Raw genomic sequence first — 22,470 nt, 5'->3', positions numbered from 1 at the left:
GAAATCTCCTGTTTGGACCACAGTCCTTGGAATTTTACTCCCTGTGTGACTGCACCCCAGCCCCGAAGGCTGGCATCCGTGTTTACCAGGACCCAGTCCTGTATTCCGAATCTGCGGCCCTCTAGTAGATGAGCCCTCTGCAGCCACCACCGCAGCGACACCCTGGTTTTTGCCGACCGGGTTATCCGCTGCTGTATCTGGAGATGGGACCCGGACCATTTGTCCAACAGGTCCCACTGGAAAATCCTTGCGTGGAACTTTCCGAATGGAATTTCTTCGTACGAAGCTACCATTTTTCCCAGGACTCGTGTGCATTGATGTACCGACACCTGTCCCGGTCTTAGGAGGTTTCTGACTAGAGATGACAACTCCTCGGCTTTTTCCATTGGAAGAAACACTTTTTTCTGGTCTGTTTCCAGAATCATTCCCAGGAACAGAAGACGTGTCGTCGGGACCAGCTGTGACTTTGGAATTGAGAATCCAGTCCTGCTGTTGCAGCACTTCCCGAGAAAGTGCTACCCCCTTACCAACTGTTCCTTGGACCTCGCCTTTATCAGGAGATCGTCCAAGTACGGGATAATTAAAACTCCCTTCTTGCGAAGGAGTATCATCATTTCAGTCATTACCCATGGTAAAGACCCTCGGTGCCGTGGATAATCCAAACGGCAGCGTCTGGAACTGATAGTGACAGTCCGGTACCACAATCTTGAGGTACTCCTGGTGAGGAGGGTAAATGGGGACATGCAGGTAAGTATCCTTGATGTCCAGAGAGACCCTGTAATCCCCCTCGTCCAGGATCGCAATAATCGCCCTGAGCGATTCCATCTTGAACTTGAACCTTTTGATATAAGTGTTCAAGGATTTTAAATTTAAGATGGGTCTCACCGAACCGTCCGGTTTCGGTACCACAAACATTGTGGAAAAGTAACCCTTTTCCTGTTGAAGGAGGGGTACCTTGATAATCACTTGCTGTGAATACAGTTTTTTGGATAGCCAATAACACTGCCTCCCTGGCAGAGGGAGTTGCCGGTAAGGCAGATTTTAGGAAACGGCGGGGGGGAGACGTCTCGAATTCCAGCCTGTACCTCTGAGATACTGTTTGAAGAACCCAGGGATCCACCTGTGAGAGAGCCCACAGTGCGCTGAAAATTTCTGAGACGGGCACCCACCGTACCCGGGTCCGCCTGAGCAGCCCCAGCGTCATGCTGTGGACTTACCGGACGCAGGGGAGGACTTCTGCTCCCGGGAACTAGCTGTGTGCTGCAGCTTTTTCCCTCTACCTTTTCCTCTTGGCAGAAAAGATGAGCCTCTAGCCCTCTACTTTTCTGGGGCCGAAGGGACTGTACCTGATAATACAGTGCTTACATTTGCTTTGGGGTAGCTTGTGGCAAAAGTTTTGATTTCCCAGCTGTAGCTGTGGAAACGAGGTCTGAAAGACCATCCCCAAACAGTTCCACCCCCTTCTAGGGCAAACTTCCATGTGCCGTTTTGAATCGGCATCGCCCGACCATTGCCGAGTCCATAACCCCCGTCTGGCGGCAATGGTTTTACATAGCGCTTATTAGTGATGCCAGTCGGCAAATATCCCTCTGTGCATCACGCATGTATAAGACAGCGTCTTTTATATGCTCTATTTTCAGCAAAATATTGTCCCTATCTATAGTATAAATATTATCCGACAGGGAATCTGACCACGCAGCTGCCGCACTGCACATCCATGCCGAGGCAATAGCAGGTCTCAATATAATGCCCGTGTGTGTGTGTATATAGCTTTAAGGGTAGTTTTCTGCTTTCTATCAGCAGGTCCTTCAGGGCGGCCGTATCTGTGACGGTAGTGCCACCTTTTTTAATAAGCGTGTAACTGCTTTATCTACCCTAGGGGTTATTTCCCAACGTGACCTATCCTCTGGCGGAAAAGGGTACGCTGCTTAGAAATTATCAATTTCTTATCGGGGGAAGTCCACGCTTCCTCACACACCTCATATCAATTCCTCAGATGCAGGAAAACTACTGGTAGTTTTCTGTCACCAAACATAATACCCTTTTTTGTGGTATCTGGGGTATTATCAGAAATGTGTAATACATTTTTCATTGCCTCAAGCATGTAACGGGTGGCCCTATTGGAAGGTACACTAGTCTCATCGTCGTCGACACTGGAGTCGGTATCCGTGTCAACATCTGTGTCTGCCATCTGAGGTAGCGGGCGTTTTAGAGCCCCTGATGACATGTGAGACGCTTGGACAGGCACAAGCTGAGCAGCCGGCTGTCCTATGTCGTCAAACCTTTTATGTAAGGAGTTGACACTGTCACGTAATTCCTTCCATAAGTCCATCCACACCGGTGTCGACCCCGCAGGGGGTGACATCCCATTCACAGGCATTTGCTCCGCCTCCACATCATTATCCTCATCATACATGTCGACACAGCAGTACCGACACACAGCTCACACACAGGGAATGCTCTGACAGAGGACAGGACCCCACAAAGCCCTTTGGGGAGACAGAGGGAGAGTATGCCAGCACACACCAGAGCGCTATATATCACAGGGATATCACCTATAGAGAGTGTTTTCCCTTATAGTTGCATAATATATATATATATATATATATATATATATATACTGCGCCTAATTTGTGCCCCCCCTCTCTTTTTAACCCTTTTCTGTAGTGCAGGACTGCAGGGGAGAGTCAGGGAGCGATCCCTCCAGCAGAGCTGTGAGGGAAAATGGCGCCAGTGTGCTGAGGGAGATGGCTCCGCCCCTTTTTCGGCGGGCTTTCTCCCGCTATTGTAAAAGTTCTGGCAGGGGTTAATAAACACCTATATAGCCCCTGGGGCTATATATGGTGTCAGTTCGCCAGCCAAGGTGTTAATATTGCTGCTCAGGGCGCCCCCCCCCAGCGCCCTGCACCCATCAGTGACCGCAGTGTGTGGTGTGCATGAGGAGCAATGGCGCACAGCTGCAGTGCTGTGCGCTACCTTGGAGAAGACAGAAGTCTTCAGCCGCCGATTTTCCGGACCACCTTCTTGCTTCTGGCTCTGTAAGGGGGGACGGCGGCGCGGCTCCGGGAACGGACGACGAGGTCGGGTCCTGTGTTCGATCCCTCTGGAGCTAATGGTGTCCAGTAGCCTAAGAAGCCCAAGCTACCACCACTTAGGTAGGTTCGCTTCTTCTCCCCTTAGTCCCTCGGTGCAGTGAGCCTGTTGCCAGCAGGTCTCACTGAAAATAAAAAACCTAACATATACTTTCTTCCTAGGAGCTCAGGAGAGCCCCTAGTGTGCATCCAGCTCAGCCGGACACAGAAATCTAACTGAGGCTTGGAGGAGAGTCATAGGGGGAGGAGCCAGTGCACACCAGATAGTCCTAAAGCTTTCTTTAGATGTGCCCAGTCTCCTGCGGAGCAGTCTATTCCCCATGGTCCTTACGGAGTCCCCAGCATCCACTAGGACGTCAGAGAAAACAGTACTCACTGTTTTAGATGAGGATTTTCCAGATGAGAGATGCAGGTCCCTTCAATAGGGATCTTTGTCTCTCTATATAAGTCAGCCTTGTCTCCCTTTTATTAGGTGGACGCAGCTACCAAATGTTTTAGTCAGGAGCTCAAAGCTCCATGTGCTACCTCCTAGCACAATTTTCAAAACTGAGGGAGGAGGGATGTGAAGGGGGAGGAACCGGCTGTGCAGACAATACTGATTTAGATTGTGCCACACCTCCGGTTGCAAGCTTCACACCCCTAATGTCTAAGGAACTCCAGTGTCCCCTAGTGGATGAAAGAGAAATATACAAATCATTATGTACAGTACAAGACACAATGGATTCCACACAAGTGATTAAGATGTCACATCATGAGATATACGAAGTCAGAGGTAGTAAGAATATGACAGGTGTTGCTTAAGCATAGTGGAGACAGACACAGGGCAGTATCCTATTACCCCCGATGCCACTTCGGCTGATCAAATCGGTCAGATATTGTGATGTATGACTGATGGTCATTATTGCGGTATCCAATTTGAGGCCGTTTTGATTGGCCAAAATTGGACCAGCAATCGCACAAAAACACATGGGATCGGGGACAAGTCCACGATTGAATGTGTTATTGCGGCTCCGGTGGCCACATATCGCGGATTATGCGTCGGGTGCCATAATCCTTGATAAGTGCTGTCAGAAAAGGATGCTGGCACCGTGGCTAATAGGATCACTCCCGGCGGTAAAGTATGCCACTAATAGGATACTGCCCATAAAGTGGGTGGAGCCTGATCTTCAGAAAAACGCAGCCTATCAATTCACAGGGAACTAGTGATGTCACAAGGCACTAGAGGTGATAGGGTTTAGTGACATTTGTGAAGCCCTCTCTATGCACAGCACTAGTGGTGAGAGGGTGAGTGCCATTGGTGAAGCCCTCTCCATATACAGCACTAGTGGTGATAGAGTGCAGTGCCACTTGTGATGCACTCTCCATGCACAGCACTAGTGGTGATAGGGTGAGTGCCACTTGTGATGCACTCTCCATGCACAGCACTAGTGGTGATAGGGTGAGTGCCACTTGTGATGCACTCTCCAAGCACAGCACTAGTGGCTGCTCTTTAAACACCTGTAATAAATGGCGTATAGTGATGAGCACACCTACTTTCTGCTCTCGGGAGATACTTCCTGCAAGCTAGATGTGACAAAATCAGAAGAGGCAGACTGCGAGAATGTGTAAGAGCCAGGAGCATGAGGGGACATCAGGACTGTTTTTTATTACACAAGTCATTTTCATGTGTCTAAAACTGCTTTACAAAGTGCAATGCGTGAGTAGAAATGTGTTTCTTCACTATAGTGAAACTGGAAGGGTAGAAATTCATCCCATTACAAGGTATAGGGTGAGCCCTGCTACTGCCGGCTCACAGGTGATACCTATATCACAAGATTATGAAATGTAAATGGATTTGCAGCCAGGAACTCCCCTAACCTGCATCCTGCTCATATTAATAACCTTGGGCTGTAAATGAGACTCTTATTTTTTGCACTAATTGGCCTCATTAGGGGACATATTATTCCATACGTAGCAAGGCTATGTCTACCAGCTGGAGTAAGCGTCTGCTAATCCGCAATCTCTTCCTGTAAGCCTGCGCGCTCTGATCGAAATCTGGGCTTATTCGCAAAACCCAAGATGCATGCATCAAAATGGTTTTGTATCAAACTTCGTATATGGGTTCCATTGTGTATAAGGTATGTGTGTACTTTAAGGCAGATGGAGATCAATGCAACAAAAACAAGATTTAATGACCAACACAATAGAATATAATTCAATTCAATATGATCATTTTAAGGTTCACACAATTGGCATGTCGATAAGGGGTGCAAGGAGTGCGGTGCACATGGGCTCCTAGCGGGTCCACACTGAACACCCTGTACCCATGTAATTATGCTTACCACTCTTGAGTCCTGCTGTGGCCGGCGCCGCAGACAGAAATCACTGGGAAAATTGAGCGGCGGCCATTTTCCCAGTGATTTGCACATGTGTAACAGAGATGTCCCGGCGAACAAGGCACTGGCGCCATGTTCCAAGAGCCCTGCACATGCACAGTAGACTGGTACACAGCCAGCTGCCTGAGTCTACAGTAGTGCTGCTGCTGGAGAGGAAAGGGTCCAAACAGCCTGGACACAGGCCCGCTCCTCTCTTAAACTGCCATTGATTCACCCCTTTATATTATACCAAGAATCAAACGTGTTCATAAATTAAATATATGTATACAAATTTTGCGCAACGGGATTGTAAAACATATATATATTTTTTCTATAAATACATTACAACCTTTCCAGTAAGTCAGAGCTAGAACAGCAATACTATAGTGCAGCTGTCCCTCCCGCGAGCAATTGTCTCACTGCACATGAACCGGACGTCATATGTGTTACTGAATGAAGCTATAACACTGGTTCCTGCTGTCACAGATTAGATTGTATATACATATATTTTATATATACCAAGACACGAAGAGACACCAACACTAAATAATGCAATATTCTTACCTCAGAGTTTCTCTTTCCACCCAATAAAGCTATATAGTATTCTTTCTATCCCGATTTTGTCATCCCGAGCGGTAGAGTGCCGGAAAGGGGGAGAGCGCAACGAAGCTAGGCTCACCACAGGTTTTTTCTCCCTCTATGGGTGTCGTGGACACCCATAGAGGGGGAATCGCCTAACTCGCCGGTATATCGGCGGCGGTATGGTACCCCTGTCGGAATCCCGGCATTGGAATTGTGACAGCCGGGATCCCGACAAGAGGTATGCTAACCGCATACCCATACAGCAACTAATCAGAATAAAATAAGGCAATGCGCGCAGGAGCATCTTCTCATTCGTCCGCCTTTATTCTGGACCTCCCAATGAGGGAGAGATGAGAGAAGCGGATCATAAGAGGCTTTTTGGAATTTTTATCGGTATAATCAGGCTTGCCGTAATAGCCCTCTAATACGTGATACCTATGATTAACACTTGGCTGAGTAAAAACAGAGCCAGCCATGGAACCTGTGTAAATCATAGGTTTCCCGGATTAAAGGGATATTATGGCAAGCCTAGGTATAATAAGCACAGCTCCCAATTGCCTATGGCTTCCCAGTACAGTCATGGCTTGGCGTGTGCACAGAGGGTGAGGCCTATCAGGATACAGGTGTGAGATCTTAGCACGGGACGTGGTCAGCAGATCATGGATATGAAGGACAGATGTTGAGAAGCACGGTGATGTCACTTGTCCTCACAGCTTCCCAGAAGCAGCGCATAGAACGCATTTGTATAATGCAGACTTCTGTCCACCGATCACCATTTAATACCGAGTCCAGAAGAGATTTTCTCCACGGCGTGGTATTGTGTGTGTAAGGCCTCCACCACCTGGGCACCGTCTCTGCCCCCTAGCCATTGATCATACAGTTCCTTCACTCGGTCATCCCGCTCTGGTGGCTCACACCTCACAGAGGCGTACAGCTGCTCAACCCTGTGGAGCAAGTCCTTGCCAGCCTCTCCTTCTGCGCGGATCTGTCCGCCGCCATTCAAACAGCCTAAAAAAACAGAGAAACAACCTCAATGCACAGGAAAGAAAGATAAACAATGAAAGTTTGTTTACTGCTAAGCACAGATTTGTCTTTGTCAGAAACCAAGGCTACACACACTGAGCCGCAAAATTATTATAACCACCAGGCGACTTTATGCAAAGGAGCTACTGCACGGATAATGCCGACGTAGGATGTCAGAGTCTGTTCAAGGACTGAAAGTGAAGATACGTAGAGGCTAATGACGTGCATCACTTATCAAATAATGGGTAGACTATGAGATCCGACGGGCTTTGAACGCAGCAGCGGTGCGGGCATTAGCAAAACGAATGCACCGGTGAATTGTACAAGGTCGGCAGTTGTTACAGAGTACCCAGAGCAGGCCAGCTGATCAATAACTGGTAAAACCACACTAACTGAAGCACCGTTTAGTATGAAGAATGGTTAGAACACTGATCCCTTATCCGCTATAAAAGGATCCATGCAAAGCCTTTAAACGTCATAAAGATAAAGTATAAATAGAACAGCAGCGCTTATGGAAACAGGGGTATAACATTGAATTATAAATGATTAAATGTAGAGAGAGCCGGAAATACCCAATTACTTTTTTTTTTTTAATATAAAATCATCAATAAATAAATTCAATTACACAATAAATTTATGAAATATATAGTACATCGGTAGAGATCAATATAAAAACACCTGTAATGAGATGAATATGTACTGCCGCAAACTAGAAGAATGGAAATCAACTCCTGGGGATGAAAAGGTTAATAACCAGTCCTGATGAGGCGGATCTCCTTCATTTAAAGCTAAAATAGTATAGCAGTGAGTCTCTACTGAGAATGTTGCAATTCAGCCGAGATGTTTAAATTCATGTAATGACAGTTGCTTTGAACTGTATAAATGTAACGACTGTACAAACGTGTAGCTATTTGTAGCAAAGACTGTAGTCCATTCTTAGGGATGTCAATCACAATGTGCCCATAAACACAGGTTGAAATTGTAGCTGATCACAGTCGATGTTGGCACACGGGGCCGAAGCTGGCGGCTGGTGTAACAATGTGCAAGTGATTGAATTACCTCCCAGGTGGCTGGTGGAGCCCGAGCGTCCTTGGGTTAAGTCATAAGTCTGCAGTGTATTCCTGGAGGTTAAAGACACCTTGTAGTCAGCCGATGCACCACATATACGCCACCGGACGGTCCCCAATGTCCTGCACACCCAACCTTTCAAGTCAGCGGTGAGCGAGGTGGAAACTGCGCTAACCATGAGGCCCACGGAGTGGCTGAGGCAGGTCCAAAGTAGTGGGAGGAGATCCCTCTGATCATGACTTGCTATTAACCTTTTCATCCCCCGGAGTTGATATCCATTCTTCTAGTTTGCGGCAGTACATAACCATGTCATTACAGGTGTTTTTATATTGATCTCTACCTATGTACTATATATTTTATACATTTATTCAGCGCAATTGAATTTATGTATTGATGATTTTTTTATTAAAAAAAGTAATTGGGTATTTCCGTCTCTCTCTGCATTTAATCAATTATTATTGAATGTTATACCCCTGTTCCCACAAGCGCTGCTATTCTATTTATACATGATAAAAAAAAAACTGGGTCTGAGCGCAAGGCCTGTGGTCATAAATTGCTACTGGATGCTCAAGCGGATTAGAGAGTGTGGGCAAACTTGTTCAGCCCCACAGATGAACAACAGTGTGGATAGTTTGATTCAGACACCAATTCAGATGGCCTCTCAATGAACAGTACACACAGGCTACAGCAGCAGAAGGCCTGTCCATACGCCATTGATATCTGTTGCAAACAGGGTGTGTAGCCGGAAACCCCGTCAGCCACATGGACAATGGCAGCCATGGCACGTAAGGGGTTAACCCTCCATCCCCAGCGCCATGTTTAAATAGACGAATTGGCGCTTGATGCCATGTTCTATAAATGCATGTTTAATAATGTGTTATATGTTATATCACTGCGCAGTGCACAGTTGGAGAAAGATGGACTGCACAGTTAGAGAACTGCATGGACAAAGCACTTATGAGAAAAGTATGAGTTATTTTGATTCTAATTTGACAATTGTTCTTCAGCAACTTGTACATAGCAAGTCATATGTTAATTGTCCTAGCTCCAGCAGGGGATAGGTGTCGATTAGCAGTCCTTTTGGTGGGCAAACATTTTCTGTAGGGGCTTCCAGCATCTCCTATTGTGTGATAAGCCAAAACTGGGTTTGCATGGAAATGTGAAAGAGACAGGAACATTTGTATGAGAAATCAAATGCAACCCGTATTTTGAAGCCATGTGATAAATGTATCAAAGGCGAATTGTAAACTGCCAGGTGGTAAAGGATGCAGTTTAAATGACACCAAACGTTGTGTGTGACAGGAAGGAGGAAATTGCTTTTTTGCAGTTATATCCTTTTTAAAATTTAATTTATTTATTTATATTTTGTAAGATATCCTGATTGGATGGAAAAAACTCAGGGTGAGACTACCCCCTGTGGTATATGTATTGGCGTAAGATAAAAGGAGGGCTACTGCCCTGTGTAAAGAGGTATTATACCAACTACTTTCTGCTGTGAATATATTGCTGTATGCTGTTTCCCCTAGCAATAGGGAAGAGTTCTCTTTAGAACGATTTGGATAAATAAAAATTTTCTGCCTCAAGACGACTGCTTCATCTTGTGACCTGCAGAGCTATGCCAAACATAGCTCCGTTCTTCAGGCTGTTTTGGGTACACCCAGCATCTCCAAGCTCCACCTTCCGCCTGCTACCGTGCCTTGCTTGGGCAAACAACTAGTGGGGATTTGTCAACACCACACAGGGGTGGTAAGACAGCAGGTCGACGCATACAGAGCAGAATCGTGGTTCCAGACGCCACGGCAAAGAGGAGTCTGGTGGCGGCAGCATAGTACCCGCCCACTACGCAGTGGGTAGAGTCAGTAACAGGCGGTTACTGACGGCAAGCGGGAATCCCCTAATTGGCCAGGTCCCGTGTGACCTAAACGCCATTCTGTGACTGGGGCGGGACGCGAGGCGGCGAGGGCTTTCGTACGGAACCGTCCGTTCACAGGGTGCATCACCTCCAGTTTGCTCAGGAACACAGGAATTGGACAGGAAATGATTTGAAACACGTCACATGGTCAGATTAATCACGTTTTCAATGACGCCACATAGATGGTAGGGTGAGGATATGGAAACAGCAGCACGAAACCATGGATCCTTCTTGCATCACCACCACTCTTCAGGGTGGCGGAGAAACATTATGGAGATGCAAATCATTACACTTGGGGGCATAAAAGGGTTCTAGTTTGCTGGAGGTGCGAGATGCCGGCCGATCCTGGACATATTTTCTTTAAAGCCCCTCCTCCATGTACGCTTCTCTACTTGTTATGCTTTGTCATTGGGAATGCATGTGTTATTTGCCTGATCACTGCTCTTAATGTCCTCTGTATGTTGTCATTTTTGTTTGTCTATTCATATGAAAATCAATAAAATACACATGATTTAAAAAAAATAAAAAAAAACACAATTTGAGCTGGTGCCATTTGTTTCAAGTAAAAAGAGCTAATAGAAATGAGTTACCTGAAGGACAGGCCATCACCTCGACATAGTGATAGGAGCTGCGTCCTCTTTTCAGTTTCTGCACCAGGTTCTGGATGTTCCGGAAACCATACGCCAGTGCAAACTGCAGTAATACCTCCCCATCCCTTTCCAGCGTCACCTCCTGGAAGTCCTTGTTCCTGGACAGAGTAAAAGGCAAACCACCATTGTGCATCTATAAATAGGTTTTCCTATCAGCTGGAAGTGTGGCGGGGAACTACTACATTATATTCTTATTTACAGTATATTATGGCCGTCACTGCTACCACCCTGGAATCCACATCAATCCCAAGATGGAGCCACTCACACAGTAAGCTGGGCACACATGCTACAATTATCTGGCTGATGTGATGTGATATTTTCTCAGTTGGAAATCGGCCACATTGGGCAGTGTATGTGCTGCCATGGCCAACAGGGGTGGAGCACAGATATCATGGCCCATTCACTGTGACAGGATGTAGTCAGGATCCCGGCGGTCAGAATACAGACGCCGAGATCCCGACCGCCAGAATGACGACACCCACAGAGTGGAAATAGAACCTGTGGAGAGTGCAGCGAGCCCGCAGCATGGAGAGCACAGCTTCGTTGCGCACAGCCGCCTGCCGGCATTCTCCTCACTGCCCATTTTGATGGCGGCCCTGTGCATACGCGTGAGAGAGAGAGGGGGGGGAAGAGAGAGAGAGAGAGAGAGAGAGAGAGAGAGAGAGAGAGAGAGAGAGAGAGAGAGAGAGAGAGAGAGAGAGAGAGAGGGAGAGGGAGAGGGAGAGGGAGAGAGGGGGGGGAGAACCCTACCTGTTATAGTAGCAGGTCTCTGATGGAGGCAGGCATTTCACTAAATTAGGCCACACCCCCTTCCCCCCGTACAGCACGGCATTATGTCTGTGAGGGGGCGGGGCTATGATAACCACGCCCACTCACGGTAGAGACGGAATTAAAGCTGTCTCCGTTTCAACAAACAAAACTCAGCCTACACAAGCCGATGGTCAGGGGATACTGCCTCTCGTCTGGCCCCGAGAATATGCTGCTGTGAGCCAGGTGCGGGCCCCTTGTTCTGCCCTTTAGTCCAGTCTCCAGCCCCTACACTAACCCCGTGATGACACCTGCGATCCCCCGACCCTGCTGATCTGATCCGCTGATAGGCGGTCATCGATGAATGGCAATTCAGCAATGAAATTAAACATGTTAAAAATGTCCAATTCCATGATCGGGGAATCAGGATTTTTAAACTTGTTCAAATATTCCAAATCCCCCGAACCGGCTGTCAGGGGATTACCCCAATACATCTCAGATGTGTGGGGGCCAATACATAAGACAGCAGCAGTTGTCTGTGGCCTTCTGCTAAGCTTTATCCATGACTCTCTGGCATGATGGGAGAACAGCTTAAGCAAGAGAAATACCTCTCCCAGCTTCAGCTATCAAACAGAACAAGCGATGTCAGATCTTCCCAACAAACAGACAGGGGAAATTATTCATATCACAACATTGACCTTAACGATGGAGATTTCCTCCTGGTCATGTGATGACTGAATAGTGAATGGGAAGAAAATAAACCACGTCATGACCAGGATACAGGTACAGGATACGCAGGGTTTTAGGGACCAGCTGAATATGAATAAATGATGATATCTCCCTGGTAAATAAAGGACACCGTACGCCGGACATGCAATGACAAACCATCTTACTTTAAGGTCTTGTATTTGATGTCATTCACATGGATTCCAAACAATTCTTGTGCTGCATATTTGAACACATGCTCCAGATATCCGCCGGATCCCCCGCCTTCGTGTCCCAGCGGCTCCTCGCCAAGCACGCTGCTGAACCTGCGCAGAGACACATCCAACAGCAGAACCATCACATAACAGTGCACACCACAGATCACAGCTATACTGGCAACAGCAAAAACCTGACGGGTCACAAATTACTACAGACAGCCGCTTGTCATTTTCGTTTGTCCCGTAGGTTTGATTGGTTTCTTCCTGGGCTTGTTATAATGGGAGAGTTGGGTGCTTAGAACGGTGCAGGTCACTGATCCTACTGTAGTCTGGCAGGTGTACCCCAGACATAAAGAAGGTGATAGAGGCGGGTCATCGCTGTAAGGCCACCATCATACTCCACCATCACACTTGCACAATAGTTCTGAGATCTGGGACAATCTGTTAGATGAGGTCCTCTCAAGTTCCCAGAACCATTCCAGCAATATCCCAGTCTTGCATCCTGATTAGAAGCACAATGGTAAACTGGAGAGATAAAAAGACTGTCGGAGGACCTAAGTGCCCACAAGTTCCCGTCGGCATTCTGCTTTGCCGACTCCTGTAAAGATGGGCCCTATGACTCATGCAGCTTTTACTACCACAGAGGGGTATATCTACTAATGTGGGGGTTTTAGAAGTGGAGAGGTTGCCCGTAGCAACCAGATTCTACTTATCACTTATCTAGCACCTTCTAGAAGAGAATAGCTAAAATCTGATTAGTTGCTATGGGCAACATCCCCACTTCTAAAAAGCATCACTTTAGTAACTATACCCCTGAAGTTCTGATGTCAGCGAGTGAAAACATGTACATGCACTAGTCATGTCATTCCACCGGGAAACGTATACTTATATTTAGTCCTATAAGTATTTCTTATTGTTATACTAATTACCAGTCCGTCAAAATGACAGAACATCATAAGAGTAATGTCAGCGCCAGCGGCTGTGCACGGCAGGACAGAGCAACACTTGAATTTCTCCATTGGGCACCATCTAGTGGCCACCGGCGCGCAAAACACTGGCATTCCCCCCATAGAGGTGAGAAGCCTTTTATTATATAGCATAAAGGGGGTCATTCCGAGTTGACCGCTCGCTGCCGTTTTTTGCAGCGCAGCGAACAGGTTACTACTGCGCATGTGTATGCACCACAATGTGCACGCGCGTCACACGGCTACAAAGCGGATTGTTGCTGGGCGATGGATTTAACGAAGAATCCATTCGCATAGCCGATCGCAAGGAGATTGACAGGAAGAGGGCGTTTATGGGTGGCAACTGACCGTTTTCAGGGAGTGTTTGGAAAAACGCAGGCGTGTCCAAGCGTTTGCAGGGCGGGTGTCTGACATCAATTCCGGGACCAAAAAGACTGAAGTGATCGCAAGGGCTAAGTCCAGAGCTACTCAGAAACGGCAAAAAACTTTTTCGTCCCGCTCGGCTGCACACGCATTCGCACACTTGCAAAGCAAAAATACACTCCCCCGTGGGCGGCGACTATGTGTTTGCACGGCTGCTAAAAGTAGCTAGCGAGCAACTCGGAATGACCCCCAAAGTTCCTAATCCTAACTGGCCAGCCTAGCGTGGCCCCTGTTGTGTGGGGTTTATGTTTTGTCAGAGTTTGCTTACTAAAGATGTACATTTAATACAGTTTTTGTAAATGTGGCTCGGCCATGGGCCGTTACCACCTGTTTATTCTAACGTGCTAAAACGAAAAAAAAAATAAGAAAGCCTTTGGTATGGACATAAGAGAAACAATATTTATTCCTGATGCACTGTAAAAGTAGTAAATTCTTGATGATGCCTAATCTTCCCTGATATAACTATATTTACGTTTTATTTGTGTAAATATATAGTACAATGTATCCCTAGTGCGTATTATTATTGTATAGGCAGTAAGACAGTAGTCCTCTGACCACAGGAAGCCAAAGGCCGGTGTAGTGGTGACATCACAAGTCCCTATTTATACAGAGACTTTATAAAATGTATTTGCACTACATTAGAATGGGAGTAATTGTACTCCCTACTGTAACATATAAGGGTATTAGAAGTTACCAAAAAAATACATTACAGTAAATACGAGGCCTGGAACTCAGACGTTACGAAGTCTCCTCACATTAGAGTAGAGGTAACATTTATCCTCATACAGGTTGAGTATCCCTTATTCAAAATCCCACATTTTTGGGTCCCCTACTGAGATAATGACACATATTATATTATATATCTATATATACACATAATATCATATATATGTCATTATCTCAGTAGGGGACCCAAAAATGTGGGATTTTGAATTCTGGATAAGGGATACTCAACCTGTATTACAAGATTCAATTCTAAACAGGGCCTTCAAATATACGCAACTAAGTTCTCCGTATTATCTGATTATTATGTAGTATTACTTTTCACTCAGTGTGCATTAGGGAACACAAATTAACTTTTGCTGGTATACACTGATCACTGTGTCTAGGGGTAGATTTACTAAAGCTTCTAAGACAGATGAGTAGGAGTGGCCTATAGCGACCAATCAGATTCTAGCTGTCATTTCTCTACTGCATTCTAGAAAATGACAGAATCTGATAGGTTGCTACTGGCAACTCTACCACTTGTCTGTTCTAGAAGCTTTAGTAAATCTACCCCTAGGTGTGTTTTACCTTCACTAGGGGCTGAATTTACTAAGCAGTGCTCTTCAAAGGTAAATCTTTGGTGATTTCAAAACACTGGATTTTAAAGGGATACAACATTAAATACAGAGTACTTCTGGCTTTGTTTGAATATTATTGTCCCTTTAAATATCGCTGAAGACTTTGTAAAGCACCACTAGGTAAAGTTAGCCCTAGGGCTTATTTCCGAACAAAATCTGCACCAAATTGGCACAGTAGCCAATAAATCAGCTCTTTTCTGTCTACTGCAAGTTAAACAAAGAAAATAAGTATTTGATTGGTTGGTTTATTTTACTGCAAGTTCTACGACTGATTCCAATGTTAACCCCTTATGACACTGCTTCAGATACATTTTCAGTATGAATAGTGACACAAGTCCCTTGGCTGCCCTCCAAATACACGCACGGACATCACTATTCACCATATAAGGATATACAGGGTGATTCAAAAGTCGCAGTGTACCCTTGTCAAAGTCGCAGTACACCCTTTTGTTTCAAAAACTGTGCAGAAAATGGGACAACTGACTTAGATTCAAGATGGCCGATTTCAAGATGGCGCCCATGTCCGGTACATACCCTAAAAGATAGCCCACCTTACTGGAGTATTCAGTTTTCCCATTTCCTGCACAGTTTTTGAAACAAAAGGGTGTACTGCATCTTTTGAATCACCCTGTATTGTACAAGAGGTCACATATATTCTCGGCACACCCATAAAATATACTATATTTACATAACATTATCGTTATTAAAACAAGGTCATATTAGTAAACTAGTACTGGCCTATGTACACTGGCCTACTGTATGTACACAATACCTGTGCAAACCCATCAGATCTCCAGAGCTCATGAATAACAATGGTGGAGGAACACACTTGTGTCACTAGGTGGCGCTACTATGCTTTTCATTTTTTGCTATAGTGGGTGCATTATTTTTATTTTTTTAATCATACTCACTGCGTATCCAGGGGACAGGGATTCACATCTGATAACGATATTCCCTCTTGCTCCAACATCCGCAATACTTCTCCTATAATAAGTGTCTATTAGCACAACACTAACACGATAATCATTTTATGGTTAGAAGAAGTGCGAACCCACCTGTGGTAATGACACAGTCCACGTCTCGTGTCTCGTACTCCTGGTTAAAGAAGTCCGGTCTGGATGCCTCCAGCTTCTTGTCATAACACGGCATCACCGTCACATGGTAAATCTGGTTTGGCTTCAAGCTCTGCATTGATCAGTACATGAAGGAGAGAGAAGGGGTGGATTATGAGTAGGGGGCCATGTCACCTAAATATTACAGTGAGCCCTCCCCCAACATAAGAGTGGAGGAAGCCATGTTGTGATAGCAAGGTCACTAGGATTAGTGACATCCCTGGTGCCGGAGATAATCTGTGCATAAGGCACATGCAGGGTTTGCACCTCCTTCACCGTGGTTCCTCCACAAAATGGCTGCCTACACTATAAGCAGGTGACATCTACCGTACGCTTCACCTTTTCCTGTGCTAAGTGGTTCTTGACCAGCCATCCCATTGCTTGCTGTGGGGACTTGGTGACGCTGATGTATGGGATGATAAAAGAGCCGTGGGTTTTCTCTGCATAACAAATCCAGCCTGTAAGAGAATATCAGTCACTAGAGGCTCAACAGGACTGTGTCAGCTGTGTCTCCACGAGGTCTTCCTACCTGGTAAGGATAACCTGAACTAGAACACAGTGAAACATACGAATGTTACATACAATCACATTATCGTTTTTATATCAGACAGAAGATAAATACATCTGCCCATACTCAGTTACATTATGCTGGGGCGCATCTCAGCACTAAATGCTGCTGTAATGTACTGTAAGTACTTGCACGGCAAGCGTTGTATAAAATGCGCCTACATAACACGTCAGCTGTTTCTGTAGCTCTAAGTAAATGTGCAGCTCAGGGTAGGCGTTATCCTGGTACGCCAATTCTGTGCTGCTCTTGCTGGTGTAGGCCCCTATATATGACTCCTGAAGTGAGAGGGTCCGCAAGTACAGATGGGTCCATGTTTATCTTGACCTTTGATAGGGTTAACTGAGACTGGGCAGTCGGACTTAATCCCCTGCTGTAATGACTTAATCCTCTGATGTATTGTATTGCAGCTGAGAACAATAGATGAAGGGTTTATGTTAATAAACCATGTTGTGCCTAGGCGCAGCAAACTAGCCAAGATAACCGTGGACCCATCTGTATTATGGGCCCTACACACTTGACTATGTGTGCGGCCAATATGAACAATCTCGTTCAGAAATGAACCAGAAATTGTTCATATCTTTCAGTGTGTAGGCACCAACGATGAACGATGCGCTGGCCCGCGGTCATTTATCGTCGGTGCCAACTCGTTTATACCTGCAAGCCAATATGGACAATATCGTCCATATTAGCATGCAGGGCTATGGGGCCAGGTGACGTCATAAACTTCACTTTCCCCGTCACCCCATCCCCCCACGCCAGGTCGTCTGTCCACCGTATCGGCCATTAGGCACCTCGTTAAATGTGTAGGGGCCATTAGAAACAGATGGAGCCACGCTCATCTGAGGCGGCTTTATCGCAGGTGTGCACTCCCGGCGTGACTAGGCGATCCGTCCGCCTAGTCACGAACAGAGACGCTCCCATTCTGAGCGTCTCGGTCCGGGCGCGCGGACAGAGACGCTCTCCATTCAATTCATGCTGGATCATCGGTGTGCGGGCGCGCCTAGTCACAGACGGAGCCACAACTAGCATGGCTCCATCTGTTTGTGCGGCTCAGAACAATGGCGCAAGCTGTGTGTATGTGAAGCGACACACTTTATGATTACTACATACATAAGGAGATCCTGGCATCTATACATAGAGACATCAACAGAAGTGACAGTCAGGTTCCCGAAATATGGAGAAGGAGGAGCCTCAGTGACGTCCCAGTTCCTGGTGACTCTACTGTCTGCATTCTCCTAAATATGTATTGATCAGTCAGCAAAATGGCTGCCAGTCCTGTGTCCAGGAGGCAACCTCATTGCAGTCTGTAGAGGCACTTTTTTTAAGATATGTCAGTAAAAATAAGGGGGCAGATGTAAGAAGCATCAATATAAGAAAGAAGTGGTATCAGCGTGTGTTCTGTGCACTGATACCGCTTCTCCCGCATGTATGACAGCGGCACTATGCACTCCCGTCCATATCGCTGCTGAGATCTAACAGATAGCAGGCCGATGTGCAGGGCACGGTATGAGCGGTCAGTGGCACTGATCGTGCGACACCTGCAGCTATGGATTTCAAAAGCTGCAGGTGTTTTGCACATAAACCGCAGCCAGGGACAGCTATGTCCCTGGCTGCAGCGGCTGTTGGCTCTGGGCTGCATGTTTGATCTCGCGAGAGTAGCGAGATCTCAAGCACGCCCAGTGGAGCCGGCCGGGGAGAGAGGCACAGCGCATCAACAGTGTGCTCCAGCAGCGATCGCCGGAGGGAAGGGGGGGGGGGGGGGGGGGGGGGGGTTCACTCCCACGCTCCCGCAGACAAGATAATACATCTCGTCGATGTAGCTCCCTGGCTGCTTCATGTGTGTATAATACATTCACCCCTAGGTCATCTAATTGTCCTGCAGAGAGCACTGTACAATACTGGATCATCGGTGTACAGGAAGCAGCTGTATACGGACAGCCTACTGAATACATGCCACAGTAAAACAGTATCGCCAGGTTCCGCAGCACCTGCAGGCTGTACCTGGGCAGGCCGAGGCCAACATAGGGAGAGCCGTCTTCTCCTCCTTCTGCCTCTTATAGCGGCGTATAAACTCTCGCTGACTCTCTAGCAGGCTGAAGTTCCGGGAGAAACTAGTGTCAAACACATAGTGCACCCCTAAAAACAAAAAAAATGTAGGAGGTATAATAACAATTATATAACCTGTGATATATCCATCAGTACAGTATGTGCCTAGAAAACCCCCCCCCCCCCCCAACACCAAATCTGTCCGCACGTTCATGCCTCCCCCTTGTAGCTCCACTTAGTTTTGCCAAGAACCAAAATTGCATCTTCTAGCTATAGGGTTTACTCCTAACTCCAAATGAGTCCCCTAGAGAGAATATAATATATATGCACCCAGAAATAACGGAGTGACAATGTGGGAATATCAGGAAGCAGCAGCAGATCATGACAGCTTTGTAGCTTATGCTCCTCACCCAACTGCTTGAAGAACGCCGTCAGCTTCTGAGCGGTCTCCTGGATATTAAGGTTATACTTTGCAGCGAGAGAAGCCCGGGACTGAGGAGAGACAGACACCACAACCAGCTTGCCCTGAGACGGGTCCAATGTCTGGGGAGGAAGCAATAACAGAAAACGCATGGTGACTATGTGACGGAGAGATCCTCTGAGAATACAGGACTCAGCGTACGATCAGTGCAGTCTTTCCAGAACACTAATAGGTTCAGTAGTCATGATATCACCAGGCTGACGCAGAAATGAGGAGGTTACTCCGCTCCGGCAACACTTTTTACCAATGGCCCTCTCGAGTTGTAGTTGAAACACACTCTCAATACTACTACAGTGTGTCCATACAGAAAGACTAACTATGTTCTAAATCACCCGACTGAACGTAAAATAAAGAAAATGTCAATAAACAAAACATAATATGGGTAATTAATATATGAAACCCCCCCAAAAAAAAAACATTCACTCGCCCAGTGCAAAATACACTCCTAAAATGACAAGTTTGAAATTTTTTTTTTAAAAAGCTGAAAAATATAAAAACATACTTTGTTCTCCGCCAGTATCTTGTACAGCTCCTCGTGGCTCTGTTGTGTGATAAGAATACTTTCAGCGGAGGTCACACAGCCGCTGCAGGCCAAGCAATCGTTCAGGGTAATTTTTGCTTTTTCCAACTTCTGGGACGCTCCATCCTGAAAGGTAAATACAGATTCCTATTCAGTAACGCTTGTTCAATTTGAAATACTGCAACAAAATAACACTGGATACATTGACAGAACTAAAATGGTTGGTGCATGGGAATTATCACACACTGCAAGACAAGTCTCTCAATGAGGACTTTGTGAAAGTGGATTTCCAATGTTTTACAAAGCGTCCATTTTGTACAAATATTGGAAGCAGAAAATCCTGAGAGAAACCAGCGTTTATGAGAATAAGCAATGAGGTCACTGGTTCCTGGCGATATGATAGGCTGTATCCTCGTGAATATTGGTACATCACACAAAATGGCTGCCTCTGATAGGCCCTTCTCAAGTATGCAATAAAAAAACGTTCACAGTTTATAAAGTTTTATTCTGGGCCCCAGATCCAAGATGTGACGGCTACTGTACATAGAAGGTTAATGCCATTTTTCTTCTACCACTTGTTTCAATTCAATTTATTGTGGGAAAAGGAACCCGAAAAAGTTTAATTTGAGCATTAATCTCACCTGATTGATTTGGAAATAACTTCCATCATCTTCAATTCGGATCTTAGCGGCTCCTTTTCCAATTTTCTTCTCAACCTTAACTGGCTTAATGCAGTCCTACCAAACAATAATCATATTACACTTCTGCATTTCACATTGAAATAAAAAAATATTACCCCCCAAATTGCACATTTATCTTCAGTATTTGTGAAATTGCGTGTATAATTACCTCTGAGTATCTTTTTACCGATCTATGTAGGCTTCCTGGGGCCACTCCAGGTAAATATGGGAGGAATTCAATTACAGGCATCCGCCTGGCTGAATCAGTTCGGCAACAGCTGCACTTACGGCAGCCCAATCTCGCACTAACCTGTTCGCTACCCCATGGGGTAGCGTGCACTTTTGTGCGAATTTGGGATTCAGGCAGGCAGGTGCATGGTGCAGGACGCAGTACAGTTGCCGGCATATAAAACCGTGTCAACGGCAATTTGCTCCCTTCACCCTGAATTGAACTCCCCCCTAATACCTCTTTTCCACCGCGACCAGTGAAATTGCCAGGTCTATCAACCTGGCAAATTCCCGGGACATATGTCATTTGCGTTTACACTGAGAAAAATCCTAGGTTTTGCGCGTTCACATGCAAAAACGTGGGATTTTGAAGTCAGCAAAAAAGGGGTGACAGATCACAGAGGGTGTAGCCAGGGGATGTAGCTGACATCCTGGCGGTCTGCATTCCAACGCCTAGATCCCAACCGCCAGAATGTCGGCAGGAGGTCCAGAGTTATTCACACTAGTGGGGGACGAGCGCAGCGAGCCCGCAAAGGGCTTCAATTGCGCTCGCCCCCTTGCTGGTATTCTGGCGACTGCGATCCCGGCTTCAGTATGCTGACCGCCGGGATCCCGGCCGCCGGTAACCCATACCCAATGCATAACCAGAACAAATGGAGAAATCAATCTACCAGCCCTGTAGGACAGACCCCCTTTATTAATTTACATTTTCCATTTGATTTAGTATTTACACCAGTAGTAAATAAAGGGTCAATGAACTTCAGCATATTAATCCCTATGCTTAACTAGCCCTTTAAGACATATCAGCATTTTTAAGGAAGTGGGTTATAGATCATGGGATGGAAACACACACATACTGCATGAGAGGAGCACACTGTCCACCATGCATTGCAGGTTGCTCATAGGGATCAGTGATCCCTACAGCCAACGACTGGACTATAGCTCATCATTACTAATTACCCCTAGTGCTGCGTGTCCCACCCACTATAGCTCACCTGTGACGGTCCGATAAAGTCGTCCAGATCGGTCAGCTGCAACACTCCGCTAAACGGGGACGCCATCCCTGCCACACTGCCGTAAGGCGAGCAACGTTTCCAGATGCTTCTGTCGCAGAACTGTCATTGCCTGGAATGCATACTGCCGTAAAGCGAGCGCGGACACTTCTATCATAACCTGGAGCTCGGCCACATAGCACTGCCGTAAAGTGAATCAAGATAATCTATTGGTCTACCCTGAGGATTAGCTCTGTGCTCAGTGCGGCGAGTTACTCCCGGCATCGGCCCTCGTCTGTTTCCTGGCAGACGCCACACTACCTCCTCCAAGCCCATTGGTTTGAGAGACTGACAATCAAGGCGGCAGCATGGTCAATTGGCTGGATGTAGGACTCAGGGTCGACAGAGTCTAGGTCGACACATATTACTAGGTCGACAGCTATGGGTCAACACAGGAAATATGTCGACACTGCCATTAGGTCGACATGGAAAAAGGTAGACATGAGGTTTTTATGTTTTTTGGGTGTAGTTTTCTTCGTAAAGTGACCGTGAACCCCAATTTGTGCACCGTGTCCCCTCCCTTCGGGCAAGGTGCCTCGTTCTGCTACCACTGCGCTCGGCACAGGTTACTGTTCCCCATTGAAGTCCACGTGGATCGTAAAGTATGAAAAAGTAAAAAAAAAACAGAAGGAAAAAAATGTGAAAAACTCATGTCGACCTATTGGCCGTGTCAACCTATTTCCTGTATCGCCCTACTCACT

At 46.3% G+C, this 22,470-nt stretch overlaps 1 protein-coding gene across 1 annotated transcript; it reads right to left on the bottom strand.

Moving 5' to 3' along the window:
• Nucleotides 1-5,238: 5,238 nt before the first annotated feature.
• CIAO3 (cytosolic iron-sulfur assembly component 3) lies at nt 5,239-22,033 on the bottom strand. The gene is made up of 11 exons (XM_063934868.1): nt 21,713-22,033; nt 20,451-20,546; nt 19,792-19,935; nt 19,219-19,351; nt 18,764-18,898; nt 16,534-16,652; nt 16,138-16,267; nt 15,994-16,066; nt 12,322-12,459; nt 10,622-10,779; nt 5,239-7,036 (listed from the first exon to the last, which is right to left on the bottom strand). The coding sequence occupies exons 1-11, from the start codon at nt 21,776-21,778 to the stop codon at nt 6,798-6,800; spliced, it is 1,431 nt and encodes a 476-aa protein (XP_063790938.1). The 5' UTR covers nt 21,779-22,033; the 3' UTR covers nt 5,239-6,797.
• Between the last annotated feature and the right edge of the window lie 437 nt (nt 22,034-22,470).

The sequence above is a fragment of the Pseudophryne corroboree genome, chromosome 7 (assembly GCF_028390025.1).
Source record: "Pseudophryne corroboree isolate aPseCor3 chromosome 7, aPseCor3.hap2, whole genome shotgun sequence".
Taxonomy (NCBI): Eukaryota; Metazoa; Chordata; class Amphibia; order Anura; family Myobatrachidae; genus Pseudophryne; species Pseudophryne corroboree.
Note: the sequence above shows the minus strand (reverse complement) of the source record. Positions and strands in the feature narration are given on the sequence as shown.

What these genes read in the sequence shown, in the direction of transcription:
- CIAO3 (XM_063934868.1), bottom strand. Translation starts at nt 21,778, where the DNA reads ATGGCGTCCCCGTTTAGCGGAGTGTTGCAGCTGACCGATCTGGACGAC. An exon ending in ACTTTATCGGACCGTCACAG is followed by an intron (nt 20,547 to 21,712) that starts GTGAGCTATAGT and finishes ATTGTTTGGTAG; the next exon opens with GACTGCATTAAGCCAGTTAA. An exon ending in GGTGATGGCCTGTCCTTCAG is followed by an intron (nt 7,037 to 10,621) that starts GTAACTCATTTC and finishes CTGTTTTTTTAG; the next exon opens with GCTGTTTGAATGGCGGCGGA.